General features: G+C 41.3%; 1 protein-coding gene across 6 annotated transcripts in view; it reads left to right on the top strand.

Annotated features, from left to right (window-relative positions):
- CNTNAP2 (contactin associated protein 2) overlaps nucleotides 1–18,686 on the top strand; it is a 1,669,434-nt gene that overhangs the window by 1,370,235 nt on the left and 280,513 nt on the right. For all 6 annotated transcript variants that reach the window (XM_073332778.2, XM_078851686.1, XM_073332785.2 and 3 more), the window contains exon 14: nucleotides 1,734–1,890. In XM_073332778.2, the coding sequence (XP_073188879.1) occupies nucleotides 1,734–1,890 (157 nt within the window). The remainder of the gene's footprint in view (nucleotides 1–1,733; nucleotides 1,891–18,686) is intronic.

Below are 18,686 nucleotides of genomic sequence, written 5' to 3'. Positions count from 1 at the left end.
GATAATCAAGTCACAGAAGCTAAAATGACCAATTTAGATCCTAGAATGGAGTCAGTCTATTACCATATCCATTACTGTTGCTGTGAAGTTCGGAGTGACTATGCTGTGCAGCATAACAATCATAAAGCCCTAGGTGATTACTGCTTTTTCACATTACTGTATATTCAATAATGGGACTCTTGTATTATGTTTAACAATTCAAAAGCATTAAATAGAGTGATTTTATTTTGAGGAGGGATTTTATTTGGTTGCTCTCCTGTCACAGAATTTAGTCCTCTCTGGGGCTCAGTGTGGTTTACTTTTAACACGTCTGGAGGATAGAAGAAGATTTACAGTGTGGAGGATGGAATTACATTGTCCGGTGAATGTTTTTAGGGTTATGGATGCAGTTTCAGCTTGTACATGAACGTGTGCAAAGCACAACAATTAAATGATTAAAACCTTTCAGTTTTATTTCTAAGAAGAAAAACTGCATGGAACATTAAGGAGGATTTTACTTTTGAAAAGCTTAATAAGTAAAATATTTAGAAGTGGCCTCATTTCATTTAAGTGGAATATATTATTTATGGTACATTACTGGGAGGAATATTTTTCTTAAGTAGTAGTTATGTAAACCAAGTTCTATGATACTGTTGTAGCTTGGATGAAATCAGTGGCTGGAACTCTCTGAACTCTATAGAATTATTCACATGCTTTAAAGTACATACTTAAGTATTTTGCCAAACTGGGGCTTTAAACAGGGTCATCTCTGCTAAGAATACTTTTCAGTACAGAAAATAGGGTTCTCTTCATCTAAGAGTAATGGGTTCGGTTGTCCAGCAATATTATGTGGAAATGTACAGTAATATGGGAAAATTTAAGGTTACAGACTTTGTGCCAAGTAGTATAAATATATCACAGGACAGGGTCTATGCAATGGAAAAGCTGTGGAAAGTTGAGATCTCCTTGCAAAGACTAACTTTTTAACTGATTTGTGTCTTAACAGGAGTCCAGGAACACCTATTTAAAATTTGTTTTTGGCTAAGTAGTCACTGGATGGTGTAAAAAGAAAAGGAGTACTCGTGGCACCTTAGAGACTAACAAATTTATTTGAGCGTAAGCTTTTATGAGCTACAGCTCACTTCATCGGAAAGCTTATGCTCAAATAAATTTGTTAGTCTCTAAGGTGCCACAAGTCCTCCTTTTCTTTTTGCAAATACAGACTAACACGGCTGCTACTCTGAAACCTGTCATTATGGATGGTGTAGGTGTTTATTTTCCAGTGAAAACAAATTAGTTTCCAGTGAGGTGTTATTTTTAAAACAAAACAAAAACAAATACATATTCCCCTACAGTAGCTGTAGCCCAGACATTGCATCATCTGTCTAATGCATAAGAACTGGAATTTGAGATTGACGTGAACCCTTCCAGCCTGTTAAACTGTTCTTAGTTTATACAATAAAAACAGAGCATAAACAGCAAAAAGCAAAATAGATTTTAAAAGTTTCCTGTTGTATAATAGAAGGTGGTATGGGTACAGATAAAAATGTGGTTTTAATCTGACAGTGTCCTTTAAATTGCAGTGGAATGTCTGTTCATTTATGATGGATATGTTGCTTTTCCAGCTGTGTGAAATGACTTTCCAGCTATGTGTTATTAACACCACTTACATATTAGACAATGTATTCAGCTGTGAGGCATTGTGGACCCCATCACCTTTGATGCATCTAACCCTCCATTCTTGTTGTTTGCAGATGGGAATCCATACACCTGGTGGGTTGGAAAAGCCAATGAGAAGCACTATTATTGGGGTGGCTCTGGACCTGGCATTCAGAAATGTGCCTGTGGCATTGAACGCAATTGTACTGATGCCAAATACTACTGCAACTGTGATGCTGATGCTAAACAATGGTAAGCGTGTTGTTAAAAATATTACCAAAATTCTGGCTAGCCATGGTTCTATGGTCTTGCCCCTCACTTCTTAAATGTTTTTTGTGAAATCTGATACTCTTAAATTGCTACAATTTGTTAATTCGTTCTTTACTATGCTGAACACAAATAGCTTCAAGCCATTGGTTCCCTGCTTCCCTACTATTTTTTTTCCTGAATCAATTTGCCCCTATCAGTAAGAAGTAGACCTAGGGTGGCTTCTTCTATGGCTAGAGTCCTTATTTTCTGCATCATAAAGTTCAGTAATTTAGGAAACTTTTATGATGCACATTTGGCTGTATTTGTTATCCAACAGCCATGTGGTTAATGACACAATAAGATTCCACATGATATGGTAATACTATGCAATTCAGGAGGAGAATGGCCAGCCTCTCTCAATAACTTTTAAATTTATTGGCATGGCTGTGAGGGGTTTTTTTTAAGTGTTTGTTTGTAAAATACAAATACAGATCTTTTTGTGACCATCAGTATTACAAAATACCTGTCTGTCTGTCTGTTCTATTTCTATAATGTCAGACTCCATGGTACCTAAGCAACATACGTATCTATTGTATAAAAATAAACTCCCTTGAAAAAGGCTAAAATTACGAAGTCAAACACTCATAAGTAAGGCTGTGATTATATCATGGAGGTAGTCACGGAAGTCACAGAATCTGTGACTTCTAGAGACCTCCGTGATATTTTGTGCCCCAGGGCTGGAGCTGTCAGCAGGCATCCGTGCAGCTCTCAGCCCCTGCTGGTGGCGGGCCACCAGCAGCTCCTAGCCACCAGCAGCAGGGAGACCCCAGAGCTCCCAGTCCCCGCGGGCATGGGGGGACACCAGAGCTCTTAGCTGCCAAGGGTGGCAGGGTGACCCTGGAGCTCTCACTTGCTGCAGGTGGCAGAAGCCCCCCACAGCTGCCAATCTGGGACAGGCGGCGAGGGGCACATCCACAGTGGCTCAAGCACTGTGAGTGCTCGACCCTCCTCCCTCCCCATTGTGTCATGGATATTTTTAGTAAAAATCACGGACAGGTCAAGGGCAATCATGAATTTTTGTTTATTGCCCTTGACCTGTCTGTGATTTTTACTAAAAATATCCATGATAAAATCTGAGCCTTACTCATAAATTAGGAACAGCCATAATTAAGGCTTCATGTAACCTTCATTCATCCTCCTTGTGCAGATCTATTAAGATAATTTTTAATTACTTCATAATGTACTTTTTTCCTATAGAATGCATGGTGCTAATATCAGATCAGAGTTCTGTAGTGAATAATTGTTCCTCTGTAGGAAGAACAATTGTAGGGAAAGTCCCACTTAGTCCCAGTATACATTATCATTCGGAAAACAACATGTGTTTCCCTAAACTTGTTCTTGGAAGCAGCTAAACTGTTTTTACTGAATCTTTTTAAAACCATAGGAAGAGTTGGCGGTAACATTTGGCATAGCATATTTTAATTTAATCTCTGTTTACAAATTTAATCTCTCTGTTTACAGATTTTGTTTTTCATACTTCTTTTTTTTATAGTAATGCTTTACAATAAACACCAAGCAAACTTCTTTTCTTTATAGGAAGGATGAATCTTGGTCTAACCTAAAGAACTTTTCTTCCCTCTTTTTTTATAGTTAAGAAGTTCGTTAAGTATAATTGTTTATCTCTTTTGTCATGTCTTGGAATATACAGTAATCAATAAGATTCTTACTTTTATGAGCATATTTTACATTGGTAGCCACATGTTGGTATTTGAATCAGTCGTTCATTTAATTTAGTAATTCATCAGACTATTCATGAATGGTGATGTGATATGGCTGGGATAAATATAGGGAATGAAGTATGAAAAATACACAATGGGAACATTAGAGGAATATTTGTAGGATCTGCAAGAATGATATTCTAGGATGGGGTGGAAAATCAAACAAAGAAATACTGGTTTCAGAGTAAGCTTAGGAAATGCTGGGGTAATATGGTGTGAGGCATGTTACAGGATGAGCAATAGAACACTAAAGAGATAAAGAAAGAGAAGTCAATACTAGACAGAGATAGTAGTCAGGATATGATGCAGAGCTGGGGAGCTAGGATTACACAGAGGGAAGAGAAATAGCAAGCCATGCAGGAGACACTGACTGGAACACCAGCTAGATGTTCTAGTGTAGGAGCAGAGACCTATGGTAATGACACAAGAAAGATATTGTCATAATAAGGAAAATGATGCAATTTCAGACATCTGTGCTTTTTCTTTGCTCGAGGCAATGATAGTGTGTCCATGTATAGCAGTTTCCATGTACTGTACAGTATATTAACTAATGCATCATTTGCTCTGAAGGGAAATAACTGACAGGGAAATAACTGACTATTGGCCTTCACTTGTGGCCTCCATTCCTCAGATCCCGTGATATTTGGAGTTTTTGGCATATTTCAGAAAGGGGCTCCCACAAAATCTCACCCTCCTCCCCGTTAGCATGTGTGCCAAGGGTACAGAGTGGTGGATTTTATTCATTTTGTTTCCAATATGAAACAAATTATTTACTTAAATAACCATAACCAAGAAAAGAGACAACACCATTTGATAAGCAAGCTGCAGTTTGCATTACATTACAAACCATTACCATTATTTTTTATGGGAACTGTTCCAAGTATCTATTACTACAGTGTAATGTTCAATGTGTGTAATCAGAAGCAGGGATGAAGTTCTTGTAGGCGAGACTGGAGGCAATGTCCTCTAGATTTTTTTTTTGAATGCATGTCTTTTGGTGCCATCTAATCCATGCCAAAGTCAAAACATTTGCTTTTCAGAAGTATTTTGTTGAGCCTCTGGGATGAGACATCTTTGACCAGGATGATTTAGCAGTATCTGGAGATCTGCTTTCCATTCAATTTAGTGGTGACAGAATGTTAACAGGGGCCCCCAATGCATCATTGTTCAACTTTCAGTTTCAGGCAGCAAAGCAGCTTCCTGAGTTGGGTCTTTCCCGAATTTTGAAACTAATGGCTGTAATTAGGGAGTGATTGGAACAAGGAGCCAGGAAAAGGGGAAACTGAGGCTTGGGGGGGCATGACTGGAAGCTGAAGGAGAAGAGGAGAGACAGATTGGACAAGGAGCCAGGACGGGGTAGCTGGTTGTAGCTGGACAAGGAGACTAGGAGGATGGCGAGACATGCAGTTACTGTGGGAGACTGGGCCTTGGAAGGAGAGCCCAGAGTGGAAGACTAAGTATGATGGGGCAAGGGGAATGGGGCTGGGATGCAAAGCCTGCAGAGTAAAGATTTGGATTAATTAGGCAAAAAGAGTGGGACTTGTATGATGATCCAGGGGTGGGAAAGAGACAGGACTGGGGTAGGGATAGGTTAGACAAAATGGGACACAAGGTGGAATAGGTAGAAGAGTCATAGCACATGCTTCTGTCCAAAGTCTGCAATGGAACCCAAGCAGGAGAGTGAATTTGTGTGGGGGGGTGGAGGGTGAGAAAACCTGGATTTGTGCTGGAAATGGCCCAACCTGATGATCACTTTAGATAAGCTATTACCAGCAGGACAGTGGGCTGGGAGGAGGTATTGTTTCATATTCTCTGTGTGTATATAAGGTCTGCTGCAGTTTCCACGGTATGCATCCGATGAAGTGAGCTGTAGCTCACGAAAGCTCATGCTCAAATAAATTGGTTAGTCTCTAAGGTGCCACAAGTACTCCTTTTCTTTTTTCAAGATTCCAGAGTCTCACCATTCCTTTGCAGTCAATAAAATACATGTGAAATCCACTGACAAAGTGAGTATCGCATCCCCTTCTGGTCCACACAGGGGATGATAACATAGTACTCCTACCAGTTCCTCCATTAATGCAACTGGCAGAGGTCTGTCTGGTGGATTTAAAGATTCTTGTCCTTCTGATGAACAATGTGGGTATCAATATGATGTCACATCATGGAATTTCTGGGAATTTTTTCATTTTCCTTTAAAAAAAACAAAACAAAAAAACGCTGAGACGTTCCATACACAAACGTAATTAAAAGAATATTAAGATTACAAAGTTAACTACTCAAAATTTAGGAAAAGCCAGAATTAAGATAGCCTGTGAAACCTGAGTTTGTCCCTCTTGTGCATATGCATCGTGAAGTGTTTAATTACGTGATTATATACTATTTTTTCTATAGGATTCCTGCTCATTCAGTGCTCATGATGGACCTGTTCTGGGATGTGTAGTAAAGGAGGATGTTGCCTTTAGGACCCCTGCCTTGTTTGTTGCAGAAGTTGGTGTGTAGTGAATGAAGCAGGGGATTGCAGAAAGAGGAAGGACCGTCTCATGGACAATGCCATTGAATGCTGCCCTGGAGAACTGGATTCTATCCCTGCCTCTGCCATAGAGCTTCCTATGTGATGCTGGGCAAGTTACTTCAACCAAACTTTTAACAGGTTGTCAATACTTGTGTGTTCCTCCTTTTCTGGGTGCCCAGTTTAAGACATGGGGGTCTGATTTGCAGACTAAGCTACGTATGAAGTCAATGGGAGTTGTACTTTGAACATACAAAGTGCTATATAATGCTAAGCACTCTGAAAAGTCAGATCCTAGGTGTCTCAAACTGGGCACCCAAAATTAGTGAACACTTTACCTTAATTCCTCTTTTCCCCAACTGTAAGAAGGGCATATTATCACAGGGATGTTGTGAAGATAAATTAATTAATGTTTGTGAAGCACTCAGACACTATAGTGATGAGCACCATAGAAAAGCCCCTGAGGAAAGTAAGTATTCTGTATTCAGAGCTAGGTTTGAGTAGTGTGCAGTAAATAAGGCCACTGAACAATGAAGATAAAACAAAATATTTAATAGCTGCTCACTGAAGGAGCACGGTCCATCCTGTGCACTGAATGGGGCAAAGGTCCTGGGAGAAAAAAGTATGTAACGATGCAATTAAAGACTGTATCATAATACATATGTAAAAGGGGGCTGAACTAAGGTTGCTCGGGCAACTGTAATTCTTACTTTTCCTAAGTTTTGAGTGCTTAACTTTGAAACTTTAATATTCTTTTAATGTAGTTATTTTGTGTGTAATATTAAATAGTGTGGAGTCTTTAATGTACTGTTCTTGCTATACAGTGATGTTCAAAGTGTAATGTGTGCAGTGCCCTCTATATGCACTAGACAAGGTACCTGTGGATTTTAAGAGCTAACTTTGATTTTCTCTGCTTTCATTTTGTATCATAGCCCTGATGCCACCTAAACCTGGACGCTTTCTGTGTTAATGTTTTTAGAAGCTTGCTGATAAAGCAAGAGTAGGAGAAATAAACAGTGTAAACCACATAAATGAACTGAAGACTTCAGAAGATGTAAAATAGGACATAAAGTTACAATAAACTTATCTACAGTGGCTATATGTATGTAATGGGGCCTGCCTAACCTAAATAAATAAATGCATAGTTAGGATTAGTCATAAAGCTGTAATGATGTATAGACTCCTAGACTTTAAGGTCTGAAGGGAGCCTCATGATCATCTGGATAACTGTTCACAAGATAGCTTAACATTTGTGGTTTACATGCGAAGCTCATTGATAGTTTAAAAATTCTAGACCTTAAAGGGTATTAATTTAGACCCACCAGTGAATTTAGATACCGCTTTGTATTTGTTTTAATGTTGCTTGCACTTCAGACAGCAGGTGACACTCCTAAGTGCATGAAATGAAAGAGTGATTCTCTGTGGATTGTAAACTTGGGTGAATTGTAGACTCCCAACTGGGGTTTTAAAAAGCACTCAGACTGAATGTTGTGGATTTATATTTTATTTATATTTTATTCCCTATTTTGCAGCCTCTGTTTGCACCTCCTGGTTTAAGACATGCTGCTGTGATGATATCACAAACAGTGCCATCAGAGCAACACAAAGGAGAAAGTTACAGATTACACACACACACACACACACACACACACGCACACAGTCTGAGCCTTTGAGACAGTATTAGAAGCCTGTTCACAGGAGCAGAAAAAAGCATTATGCAGCCACCTGAAGGAAAGCAAATGAACAAGTGCTGCCTGGCAGTTTACCCCAGCTTTGCTACTTAGCAGAAGCTGAAGTGGATGTGCAGGCCACTTACAGCTCCTCTCCTGCTTTGGCCAGCCCTTACACCATCACTTCCGCCTTGCAGATAGGTTCTTCCCATCAGCCAGGCAGCGCTTGACAGATTTGTCCCCATCTCTCTCCCATCCGAGTGGAGTGGAAGAGAGGGCAAAGAAGACAGTGGATAGTTTGGCTGTGGATTCAGCAGACATAATTGTGCTCAGTAGCAGCCCCTAGTGGTCAGTGGCTATAACAATGGATCATAGCTAGGCTTGGTAGAATTTGATTTTTATTTTATGATTTTGACAGATAGTAGTTTATTTTTAAGCATTTTTTTCTGATTTTTATCAATTTAAATTTTCATAGTTGTGGGAAATTAGAGGAGGGAAGGGTCAGACAAAAACTACTTAATGATAGTAGACAATCAGATTCAACAAGTTAAAGCTTCTAACACAAATTCTCAACCTCACACATTAAAATATATTAAGTAAATATCCCTAGATCAAACTCTAATAAGTTCTTAAGCAGCATTTTTCTTACTTTTCCTATCTGTAAATTTCAGTTATTATTGATAGAAATATTTTTTTCAATCGGTGTTTGTGCGTTTGGTGAAATCAACATTGACTGACATGGACTACTAAAAATCTAATGCTTCCAAGACTAATCATAGCACAAAAGCTGTCTGGCACAGGGACTGTATCTTCATATGTGTTTGTGCGGTGCCTAGTACAATGGGGTCTCAATAGTGATTGAGATCTCTGAATGCTACTGCAGTATGAATATTAAGTAATAATAAAAGTTGCAGTGCTGCACAAGGAGAGAAAACCAGAGACAGAAAGGCTAGGGTTGCAAGTGCGTCACCTTCTGCTTTAATTAAGTTATCACTGATCTCAGTGAAGTACCTGTTATTTGTGCCTGCTATGAAATTACGCTTTATATAAGTGAACCAGATTGCATAAAAAGGGTTCAGCTTGCTTGGTCTAACAAAGGTCACTCATTCAAGAGCTTATAGTCAATGCTTAATGACAAGATTGAGCCTTGGTCTCAGGAGGATAAACAGTCTACCTACCCTGTAAAGTCATTTGCTACTGTTGTCTGCATCAAGTGCTTCCTTAAGCAACTGCTAGACGGAGCTTTCCTAGATTGAATATTGTTAGATTAAATGCATTACGTTTCTTACACTAAACACTATTATTATTTATATGGTATCATGTCACTGAAGAGATAGGCAAGCTGTACTAAACAAGTAACTAAGTACCTATCCCAGAAGCTATGAGGTAAGTCAGTTTGTTGGTTTTGAATAGCAAGAATCATCATATTTTATAAGACGACGGTATGAGTTAGTGCAGTACAATACAAATAGAATAAGGACTGTGTGTAGCACGGTCATTACAGACGGGTATAGAATGGCTAGGGTTGATGAATATTGATTGGGATGCTGATCTTTTGAGAAGTGTTTGGTGGTCTTGGAGAAGATGAGAGTAGCAACCACATAGAATTAGAGCCAGGTTGGAGCGGTGTGGGTAATATCTATGAGAAAAGTGGTGGTTTCCAAACTGACAATGAATCAGACAAATGTCAGTATTGGGGAACAAATGAAGGGATATCACACTGGAATGTCACTAAAGCAAAAGTAAATTGTTGATGAAGTAATTCGGGACCACTTTATCATCCATGCTCTTGACTCTGGGAATAAATCAAGTGGCTGCAGCAAGCCTAATTTTCTTGTTTATCCTCAGTCACACTTTGGAAATCAAGCTTCTTCCTCCAGTGTCTTTGCAAAATTCTCTTTTATTTGTGTAAAGTATTTGACAAAGCACTCTACAGCATACAACATTCCTTTACTTAATAACTTCATTCACTAAGGTTTACATGTGATGTGCATTAGTGGTTGGAATAGGAACCAGGTGCTGGTATTCAGGTTCTGTTCATGGCTGTGTCAATGACTCACTGTCTGACCTTGGGCAAATAACTTAAATACCTTTGAAAATCTGGCCTTAGGTACCTAAAGATGCAGATAGGTGCCTAATGGGATTTTCAAAAGTTCCTAAGCATTGAAATCAATGGCTCTTAGGAGCCAAACTCACTTACGGTTTGTCTACCTGAGGATACTCAGAAAAAACTAATCTGAGTTCACTTTTAAAGTGAATTAGTAAACAACATTAAACCTCTGTGTGGACATTCTTGTTCAGAATTAAAGTGGCTTTAATTCACTTTGAGAATGAAGTAAACTGAATAAAATTAAGGCCACTTTAATTCTGAATAAAAGTGTTCACATAGGGATTTGATGTGGTTTAACTAATCCACTTTAAATTGACACCTTTGCTTAATTCTGATTAATTTTCCTGAGTGTCCCTGTGTAGACAAACCCATAGTTGCTTTTGAAAATCCCATTAAGTCCCTATTTGCATTGTTAGCCACCCAAATATCTTTGTAAATCTGACCCTTAGCTCAGGGGTGGGCAAACTACGGCCTGTGGGCCGGATCCGGCCTGCGAGATTGCCCCCAGTGCTGCCACAGGCCCTGCACTGCTCTCAGAAGCGGCCGGCACCACGTCCCTGGGGCCTCGGCGGGGGGGGGTCGGAGGGCTCCGTGTGTTGCTCTTGCCTCCAGGCACTGCCCCCGCAGCTCCCTTTGGCTGGGAATGGGGAGCCACGGCCAATGTGAGCTTCGGGGGAGGTACCTGGAGGCGTGGCAAGGGCAGCGCGCAGAGCCCTGTGCCCAGGGGTGAAAGTAAGTCTAGGGACTTACCGGTAAGGGGCTGGGCTGGGGCCAGCTCTGGTCCCCAGAAGGAGTGGGGCCCCGGGCAGAAGGGCGGGGCTGGGGAGGTCAGAGCCAGCCCTGGCCCACCCTGTACCGGCAAGTGCCTCCTTCCCTGTCCCCAGGGTAACAGCGGCAGCCGGGGGCTCTGGCAGTGGTTTAAAGGGCCCTGGGCGGTAGCAGCAGCCAGAGCCCTGGGCCCTTTAAATTGTCCCCAGAGCCCCGCCGCTGCTTCCCCAGGGCTCCGGCAGCAGGGCTCTGGGGATGGGGCTCCAGCTGCCACTACCACCCCGGGCCCTTTAAATCGTTCCCGGAGCCTGCCAGAGCTGTGGGGAAGCGGGGGCGGGGCTCCGGGGACAATTTAAAGGGCCCAGGGCTTGGCCGCCGCTACCGCCCCGGGCACTTTAAATCGCCGCCCCAGCCCCGCTGCTACCCCAGGGCTCCGGCAGCAGGGCTCTGGCAGCAATTTAAAGGGCCGGGGGCTCCAGCCGCTGCTGGGAGCTGCAGGCCCTTTAAATTGAGCCTGGGGAAGCTGATCCACGCCGGTACGGTGCACCGGCTCTTGCCGGTACGCTATACTGTGGCGTACCGGTTTACTTTCATCTCTGCCTGTGCCCCCCTCCCCCCTCCGGGGCCACGCAGGGATGTGGTTCCAGCCACTTCCCGGAGTGGTGCAGTGTGGGGCCAGGGCAGGCAGGCAGGCAGGGAACCTGCCTTGGCCCCAGTGAGCGCTGCTACCACCCCGGAGCCGCTTCAGGTAAGTGGCGCCGGGCCGGAGCCCGAACACCCCCTGCCCCCCCCCAACTCCCTGCCCTAAGACCCCTGCCTGCACCCTGCACCCCTTCTGCATCCCAACCCCCTGCCCTGAGCCTCTCATACACCCCGCACCCCTTCTCTGCCCCAATCCCTGCCCTGAGCCCATTCCTACATGCTGCACCCCCTCCCACATCCTGCACTCCCTCCTGCACCCCAACCCCCTGCCCCAGCCCTGCATACAATTTCCCCACCCAGATGTGGTCCTTGGCCCAAAAAGTTTGCCCACCCTTGCCTTAGCTTCTCAGGGGTATGTCTACACAAAGAAAAACCCCTGGCTGGCCGGGGTCTAGCATCTAGACGTCTACACAGCAATCACACAGCCCTGCAGCTTGAGCCCTCCAAGCCGAGTCAGCTGGCACAGGCCAGCTACAGATTTTTCTTTGCTGTGTAGACATACCCTGAGCTTTTAATTCAGAGGTTCCCAAATGGTGATCTGTGGAGCACCTGCTGGTGGTTCACAGAGAACTGTTGGTCATTGTGCTGGCTCCTCCTATTCATTTCCATTGGCTAAACATACATTGGATACTTTGTTAGCATTACTTTTCCATCTCTGTAATTACAGTAGTTTCCACCGAAGCTATGTGAATGAGAACGGGGTCGTGATTGATCCACATAACCTCCCATAATAGTAGGTTAAGGGTGAGAACCCCGGCCTTAGTTGACTGTTCTGTAATATGTATCTGCAGTTTCTCACTTTTGTGCTGAAATGTCATTAATCACTGTTTATAAAATCATTCTGAGATCCTTGGGAGAAGCAGAGTTGAAGAAAACAAATATAAATGTATTCAAAAGAACTAGATAGACTAATTTCAATGATTGACATGCACAACTGCATATGGCTAATTTTTAAATGAAAATATCCAGATTGTACACACAGATGTTATGCACCTAATTTGGCCAGTTGTACCTCAAAAATCAGGTACGTTTATACATAGATTAGCCACATACAATTGTGTAAGCCATCCATTTCACTTTGTACAACACTGGAAAAATGAAACAATCAACTACTAACATCTATGATATCCTGATGTTTTGCATGGCATCCTATGGGCATGATGGATCTCAGTTTCCCAGAAACTGATGAAATTTTGTAGAGTTAGTCCACTTCTTTGAAAACCATGATTTGACATTTTCACAAAGTCCTGAAGTCATCTTTCAAAATGACAGGCCAGAAAACAGAGAGGACAGTAATAACACCTGTTCAGTTTACAAAAGCCTGAAACAGCGATACCTGTGCTGGTTTTCATTTTCTTTGCTATGCTTACAGCATAAGCCAGAACTTTTAAAGCTGAGCCGTTGATTGACTTGATTGCTGTTCCTTCCCTGTCACAAAACTGAATAGCTTTATTCTAGTTTCTCAGGTGTGACTTTGCAAGTTTCTCCCTAGACCATTATTTTGATTTTGGTGCTAAAAGATAAGGTGCTAATTCCATTTCTTGTTCTGCAGTCAGCATTTAGCACTCTTCCTGTATATAATTACCCAGAAAAAAAAAGTTAAATGAACGCTTGGTTGCAAAATCAAGCGCTTAAAAGTTAGGAAATGCTAGAATTAAGGTTGTTTGTGCCCCGTTCTCAGAAACAGCGGAGCCAGTTTGGCTATATCATCCAACTAAAATCAGCCTGAGGCACACACCCGGCATGGGAAATTTCAACACAAAAGGTAAAAATTTGGCAAAGTTCTAAGCAACTGCAAACAGGGTCTTTATAATGGGAAGTGTTGGGCAAACATAATAAGTGGTGCCACCGCTCCACCTGGAATGATCAATTTTTATACCGCACTTTTCATCATTTGGATCTGATATCCAGCTGTTCAGTGGGTTGGGTGTACACCAAGGGTAAATGCAGGGCCTATTGAAGTTGGGTGGATTCTATGGGGAGCCATTACATTTACCCCTGTCGATAGCCGCTACAGAAACAGAAAGAGCCACAGAGATCTCAATTTGCTGGAAGTTCTCCTGCTGTCTGTCACTGCTGAGCATTTCCAGCCTCTTTTCTGCTTCCCCAGAAAGTGGGGGTTGAATGCTATCATTATTGATAATCAGGGATAAGAAATGGCAGTCAGAAAGGAGTGGAAAGAATTTGCCCCAGTGCCAAAATCGTGCTACAAATCCACTTGCTAAGGGAAGTAACATCCTTCAAATTATTATTATTTGTAATGCAGGAGCACCTAATAGCCCCAGTTTTGGGCCAGGACCCCATTGTGCCAGGACCCCTTCCCTAAGAATTTGTAAGGTAAGTTGTGAGAGTGATGTCCCCTCTCCCATTATGGTGATTAAAGGTTCTTTTGTTGCTCTTAGGAAGTGAGAGGGTCAGGGATACAGTAACCCTTACACTACAAGCAGTGGTTGAGGCCTCAGTTTTACATATTATTTGAAGGACATCATCCCAGAAATAGATGTATTGGGTTTGTTCGTATTTGGGAGGAGGGTATTGAGTCAGTACTAATTCAGAGGGAAGAACAGCACTTATCACCCACACCATTCTCTTCTGCTCCTCCTTTTTCTTCTCAGATGTCCCATCCAAGTGCTGACAATGCTCAATCACACGTCATGTGAAATCTGACAGGGTCAACAGCTCACGGTGATGGAGCTTCAGGTCATTAGGAGTTTAGGGATTAAGTTCACTATGAAACATAGCAAAACATCCTTGCTGTTGTCTGTTTTCCCCTCTATTGATATTATTCAATTTTGGGATTATAGCTATGGACGCCAGCCTTTTAATCACATGTTGACACTGGTTGATATTCAGCTCTGATCCCATATATTTGAGGCAGAGCTTCATTGTACGCTCCTGGCCTATGGCAGCAAAGACCTAAGGAACTGAGCCTTCTCCAAGACTGAAAACACAACAAACTGTGAAAATTGAAAGCAACTGAAGTGTCATGGGTTTAGTAAGCAGCCTGATTACTCTGTTAAATAACACCTTCTTGCTCGTTATTGTATATCCAGAGCCATATCTCCTTTTTTTTCACGCTCAAGCCAGTGAACATTACAGAGTCTAACTAGCTATGGGTAAGGGAGCTGCATGCTATTCTGGGTCCTGCATCATCATCAGAATTGTCTACTATGCTCCAAATACAGAAACGGTTAAAGTTGATGATTGTTGATCATAGCTGAGCAGAAAAGGAGTCGAGCATGACTTTTGAGTTCATTGAGTTTTCAGTGCTGCCAGTTAAAGAAAAAAAAAAAACCAGTTGTCCTTGTAAACTGAACTAATTCGCTCCGGAAATATTTGAGACAACAAGCATGGGCCCCACAATACCATTTTTCAGAGTTACTTTTCAAAACACTTTAGGAACATAGGGATTGCAAAACTGGATTTGAATTGATGGTCCTTTTAGTTCAGTATCCTGTCTCAGACAGACCAGCACCAGATGCTTCAGTAGGAGGTAAAACTGGGAGAATGTGATTCTTTATTTATTTTTGCGCTTTGGCTAACATATTGAAACATTGGGGGAAAAAATTGCTTTGTTTCCACAAATCTTTTGAATTAGTAAATGAGAAGAATCCGTTTTGGACTAGGAAACTCTTGAGTGTATGTGTGTTTTTTATAAACTTTTAGCTCAGTGGTTAAGGCACTTCCTTGAGGTGTGAAAGACCCAGGTTTGAATTCCTCTGCTTCAGCAGGGGCTTTAACTCAGATCTCCCTTTTCTGAGGTGAGCAGCCTAACCGCCAGAGTGCAGGCTATTCTGGGGTGGTTTGCTCTCAGTCTCCTCTGTTGATGCTGTTCCTCATTGTATAAATACATAAATATTCATTGGGCTGTAGAGAAAGAGAGAATAACTCTAGCTTTGTGATTAAACGCTCACCTCAGGAGGTAGGAGATATGAATTCAAATCCCTCCTCTGAATCAAGAAAAGAAGATTCACTAAAAATGTATTTTTCAGGAAATAAAATATTCATCTGAAAAATGTTGCCCAGGAGAAATGCAAGAACCCTGCAGTAGGGGGATAATCTGCCTTCGTCCACGTTAGGTCTCATCCTGGTCTCTAACAGTTAGAGATCATGTTAAACCCTGAAACATGGGATTTAAATCCCTTACAGAATTAGCTAGCATTAGCTATTATAACGCTGCATATTCGAGTTATCCATGTAAATGCACAATGCATTTTTGAATATTGCTAAGATTGGATAGGCTTCTCAATTAATATAACAGGGTTTAATTATATGAAATGGTGCTACTATATGTATAGACAATGTAAAATGTTACCTTGAAAGTATTTGTGTTATTTTCTTTCTTAATTTATTAAATTTAATGAATGAAGTGCATAAAAATCAATTGGCAAACACTAACAATACCCATTATACATCACCTAAGACAATACCAAATTTTTAAACAATAAAATGTGTATAGTCTTAACTTAAGAATAAATTACATTACTGTCACCCCCAGTCAAGGAAGGACATAGTATGCCAAGTAGTGTGCACTGCAGAACTTTCAGCCACCAATTATTTTCTCCTGGTCCTTCCACTTTTATTTGTAGTAACTTAAAGACTAATGACTTCGCTGTGAGTACGCTGTGATGAAGATGAAATAAGTGGCAGTGCCCAACAGCTCAATATATTTTACCTAGTGCTTAACACAACTTAGCTTTCAAAGAAAACAGGTGGGTTTTTTGTTCCCCTTAACTTTTAAAAGTCCATTGACTTTGTGGAATCACTCTTACAGTTGATAGATGACATATGAAAGACGTGACATCCTGCTTGCGCAGGGCAGAGGCCGAATACAAGCAGGGCTTTGCAGTTACTCTTGGTTTCTGAGTAGAGCGGGTTGGAAATTTTCCAACAGAACAGAGTTTCATTGGAAAATGCCAATTTGGCAAACCTGAAATTTCTCCCAAAAGAGAGTCGGGTTTGATGAACTTTCACCGAATCACAGTCAGGGGTCTAACCGCTTACCTTGCAGGCTCTGGGGAAGCTCCAGTGTGGACTGCTCTAGGGATGGGGACCCCAAGCTTCGAGGATCTGGAGCTCCCAGGCAGCTCTGTCACATATTCAGTTTGGAATTAAATCATATTTTGAAATGCTGAAACTGCTCACAAACTAGAAATCCCAGTTTTCAGCCAGCTCTCATTGTCAGTGTTGTTTGCAGTCATATCTAACTGAGATGCAGCTGGAAAAGTCCATCAAGCCCAAGGTTTAAAGCCTACAGGGGAAACAAACTATATCTTTGTTTTCACCATTTGTTGCTGGGGTTTTTTTTCCTGGGTGCATGCGAGTGATGGGGAGAATGGAAACAAAATAGCCTTCCCTTCTGCAAAGAAACAAATCCAAAAAGACATATATTTTATATAGCCGACTCCCCTGGATTTGATGAGCTTTTCTGACAGCCCACATCTCAGCAGTCATTAGACTGAAGGTCCTCCTGTCCACTGTCCCTTTGTACAACTCATTCCTAGCTCCCCAAAAAGCCATCATGAAAATAAAGGACAGCCGAGCTCTGTAGTGACACTGCTGGCTTGGGGGAGGCTATTAAAATGGCATGCTGTAGTATTTTATTTTAAAGAGGAAGGCCACTTGCAAAACCTAGTGTAAACCCTGACAACTAATGGGCACCCAAAAAACCCTGCAAATTTAACATCAAAAGCAGGGAGCCTAGTAAAGGGGGACTGGAGTTGAGGGTTATTTCACACAATCCAAATCTCTAAAAATAGTTCAAATGCTAGCAGTGCTGTTCAGCTCAGGGACTAGGTTAAAGTTTTAGGTGGAGTATTTTGCCTGAACTGATTCATGCCTCCCTACTGGATGTTCATGTTGTATTCGCAATAGATACCGGAAGCTTTCCAAACTGCTCCTCTTCAGTCTCTAATGACTGATGGACAATTTGTTTTTCTCAGCACAAGCTTTTCATTAAAGACATGTCTCTCCCTTTGAATCCCATTCACTCTCTGCATACAATAGCAGAGAAAAATTAATAACTCAGGTGTCTACATGTACCCACAAGCTCCATTCAGATCCACAAGAGTGGCTGACTCTGTGTGATAGATACAGACTTTGTAAACCAGGTCCAAGGTAATTTGCTGTTAGTTTAACGCATACTATTTTCTACACTGTCTTGAAAATTGCATTATAATGATATATGCGTATTTCATATTTTTAGTTTTTAAAGTAGCTATTTTATATAATCAACTTTAAAGTTATTGTGTCATGCAGCTTTTAGACATATCGTTACCACAACACAGACCACTTTTGAATGAAGAAGCCTTGTAATGGGATTCAGATTTCATTCTTTTCAGATTTTATTTAAAAAGTAAAACTATAACTATGCAGAAACCACTCTACCTAAACCAGTCTCCTTATATCTATCTAATCATCCATACTCATTGTAATCATCACAAATATTAAATTTTGCTTTTGGTCAATTGCAACATGGAATTATGTAGCTGAAACTGTTTACAAGATTATTTTAAATGTAGACTGAGAAAGACAGAGAGAAGCTATTTCTCAGGTAGGAGTTCAAGCTTACTGAATTTATTATAATATTGCACAGTATCTGGGGGGGGGGTTAGTGCTATCACGTAACTTTTCAAGCTCGGTAATACTGGATGGAAGAGATTAGACTGCTTATATATTTCCTTGATCATAATATAAAAAGAAAATGAGTCAATACAAAGATTCCTTATCTTTTATTCTTACACTGAGTTGCCGAAAGTAATCTATTATATTGTCCATCCCATTAGTTATGATTATCCTGTCTTAGAAATTGTAAAGGAACTATGCAAGTGTTGCACTGTTGTTGCTTATAAGTCGGTCCATTTGCACACAGGAGCAACATTTTTAAAAGCACCTAAATCCTATTTTCAGAAGAGACTTAGGCACTTAAGGCCAGATTTGCAAATGTAGGTAGGCATCTCGTGGGATTTTCAAAAGCACTTAAGCAGGTTAGTTATCTAGCTCCCTTAGGCACTAGACTTAGGCACTTTATCTTAGGCATCAGTTTTGGGAATCTTGGCCGTATTGCTAGTGTGTGCGCATATACTGTATATGTTTGGTTCCGTTAGCCCTGGTCTACACTACGAGTTTAGGTCAAATTTAGCAGCGTTAGGTTGTTTTAACCCTGCACCCGTCCACACGAAGAAACCATTTTGGTCGACTTAAAGGGCTCTTAAAATCGATTTTTGTACTCCTCCCCAACGAGGGGATTAGTGCTAAAATAG

Source organism: Lepidochelys kempii, chromosome 2 (assembly GCF_965140285.1).
Source record: "Lepidochelys kempii isolate rLepKem1 chromosome 2, rLepKem1.hap1, whole genome shotgun sequence".
In the NCBI taxonomy this organism is placed as follows: Eukaryota; Metazoa; Chordata; order Testudines; family Cheloniidae; genus Lepidochelys; species Lepidochelys kempii.
The sequence above is the reverse complement of the archived record's forward strand: the minus strand, read 5'-3'. Positions and strand labels throughout refer to the sequence as shown.